The 2,805-nt window shown below is 47.6% G+C and overlaps 1 protein-coding gene across 1 annotated transcript; it reads left to right on the forward strand.

The window, feature by feature from the left end:
- Nucleotides 1-709: 709 nt before the first annotated feature.
- Nucleotides 710-1,649, forward strand: LOC126990538 (uncharacterized; the record flags this gene model as incomplete). The annotated part of the gene is given in 1 exon segment (XM_050849137.1): nt 710-1,649. A coding segment is annotated over 1 exon segment (896 nt), but the record flags the coding sequence as incomplete, so codon positions are not given.
- Nucleotides 1,650-2,805: the final 1,156 nt, after the last annotated feature.

Consider the following 2,805-nt stretch of genomic DNA (forward strand, 5'->3'; position numbering starts at 1 on the left):
ACCAACCATGTTTACATGCTCCCTACATGAAGGAAACCTGGTGAGGGAGCACTATCTCTCCTCTCTTTCTAACTCCACACCATATTATCATTTCTGTCATCCCAGACCCAATTCCAGCCAGTCATCAGCCTCCTTTTTCCTCAAATTTTTTCATCATTTTGGCTACAGAGGATAGCTGCTGCTGCCATCGCTTGGGGAGATCCAGGAGGGATGCCAGTTGAATCTTGGCTGAACACAGTTGGGATTATTCAGGTCGCTTGCGGCCTAAGACTACCCACATGCCGCCCCTGAAGTTCCTCCATCAACCTGACCAAGATAATCTCTCCAAAGAGAGGCCAGGCCATGAGCTACGTAAGGTAAGGAGCCAATGCAAGATGCATACTATAAACATCACCTGCGCCACAACGGGTTGGGCCAATTTTTATCAGGACCACTAATGAGGAGCTTAATATATATATATATATATATATATATATATATATATATATATATATATATATATATATATATATATATATATATATATATATATATATATATATATATGTGTGTGTGTGTGTGTGTGTGTGTGTGTGTGTGTGTGTGTGTGTGTCATTATTTCTTCATTGCTTCATTGCCTTTTTCTACAATGCCAAAACGATCAAATACTTTACTTTTAATATCCATTTAAAAAACAAGTTCAATTATTATTCCAGCATTACACTGGTTGAGGTGGTGCAGGTTGCAGTAATTAAAGTGACACGTTTTAACAAAATGTTTTTTTTTATCACAACTCTTTTTGTTCTCATCAGAATTACAGCAGCGACGATAATCATGGCGGTCATCGTAATCCTTCTCGTCACCAAGAAGGATGGCGCCAGGCCTGTCCTGCCTCACTCTCCCAACCCTTCGCCCCTCGTCATCAAAGAGGATGGCGCCAGGCCTGTCCTGCCTCACTCTCCCAACCCTCCGCCCCTCGTCATCAAGAAGGATGGCGCCAGGCCTGTCCTGCCTCACTCTCCCAACCTTCCGCCCCTCGTCATCAAGGAGGATGGCGCCAGGCCTGTCCTGCCTCACTCTCCCAACCCTCCGCCCCTCGTCATCAAGAAGGATGGCGCCATGCCTGTCCTGCCTCACTCTCCCAACCCTCCGCCCCTCGTCATCAAGAAGGATGGCGCCAGGCCTGTCCTGCCTCACTCTCCCAACCCTCCGCCCCTCGTCATCAAGGAGGATGGCGCCAGGCCTGTCCTGCCTCACTCTCCCAACCCTCCGCCCCTCGTCATCAAGAAGGATGGCGCCAGGCCTGTCCTGCCTCACTCTCCCAACCCTCCGCCCCTCGTCATCAAGAAGGATGGCGCCAGGCCTGTCCTGCCTCACTCTCCCAACCCTTCGCCCCTCGTCATCAAGGAGGATGGCGCCAGGCCTGTCCTGCCTCACTCTACCAACCCTCCGCCCCTCGTCACCTCCGCGCCTCGAGACGCATCGATCTGTGACTGCTCGAACATACCATGGCCCGAAAGTAACGACACGGTTGCCTTCCTGAACCTCTCCCTGCCGTGGTTCAACACGTCGACCGTCCAGGAGGTGAGGTCGCGACATCCAAATCTTCCCATCGAGCTGCTTCACGACGCCGAGCAATCTCGCTGCTCGCTGCTCCCGACCATTTTCAGGTAAGCAAAAAGTAGTTACGTCAAAATTATTCATCCTCTTGATATATTAACGGGATTTCCATTTAATAATACTATATAAACTTAAGACATTCTCGTTTCATGTATACAGTTATGAAAAAATATTTAAAGAATCATAATTTTCTCTTCCTTTTGACACATTCAGTAGACCAATAAATCTTCGGTTTCACTGATTTGTCTAATGATATAATTTGTCTTCAACACACTGCTCCTGTGAGGCGAACAGAACATACCGAACAGAGATTGATCTGCCGCAGTTTCCGGGCTGTTGTGATACTTACGGAGAAAGTAGGAAACACAAAATAAGAAAGTCTACTTAAGGTAGCAGAGAGGAAAGGAGAGGGCAAATATTCAGCTTAACTCCAGCAGCAGGAAATTAGAGAGTATATAAATGTAACTAAGAATTAGCTGTTGTGGAGCTGGGCCGTGTGAGGCAAAACAAGGTCAGGACAACGCGAACGAAGAGTGACTAAAAGGCCGCCACACTGCACTGCTGCAAGTGTCTCTGTGTGCGAGTGTGCGTGTCGTGTGGGAAAACAATGTGCGCCCTGCCACCTCTCACTACCCTCCCTGCAACTTAAAAAAAACAAAGGTGTTGGTGTGGCCTCACACAGACGGACGTGCCTCAAAAACACTGAACTTTTCCGGGATCGCAGCAGACGGCAAGACAGTCGTGTTGAGAAAGGTACACAAGTCATAACTACCTGGGTGAGACAGAACATCACCAAAGCAGCACACCTGCTCAGGCGACGGGAAATTTCTGAAGTTACTCTCATAGCTAAAACTTCCAGCCCACAGACCCTTGATTATTTCAGCCCAGTCGCCATCCCACCCATCGCCAGCTGCGAGGACTTATTATTTTAGACAGATCTCAAGGCTCTTCCCTCAAGGCCGCCAGTCACAATGGAAGCTGCACCTGCGCCTTTACTATTCTACTATTACTCTAGTAGTGTTATATACATTTAAACAGAGAGAGAGAGAGAGAGAGAGAGAGAGAGAGAGAGAGAGAGAGAGAGAGAGAGAGAGAGAGAGAGAGTCACCTTACTATAGAATGGATATCAAAATGTTAGAATCGGTGCAGAGGAGGATGACTAAGATGATTCGGGAGTTGAGAAACTTGCCATACGAGGAAAGACTC

The sequence above is a fragment of the Eriocheir sinensis genome, unplaced genomic scaffold (genome assembly GCF_024679095.1).
Source record: "Eriocheir sinensis breed Jianghai 21 unplaced genomic scaffold, ASM2467909v1 Scaffold172, whole genome shotgun sequence".
Classification (NCBI taxonomy): domain Eukaryota; kingdom Metazoa; phylum Arthropoda; class Malacostraca; order Decapoda; family Varunidae; genus Eriocheir; species Eriocheir sinensis.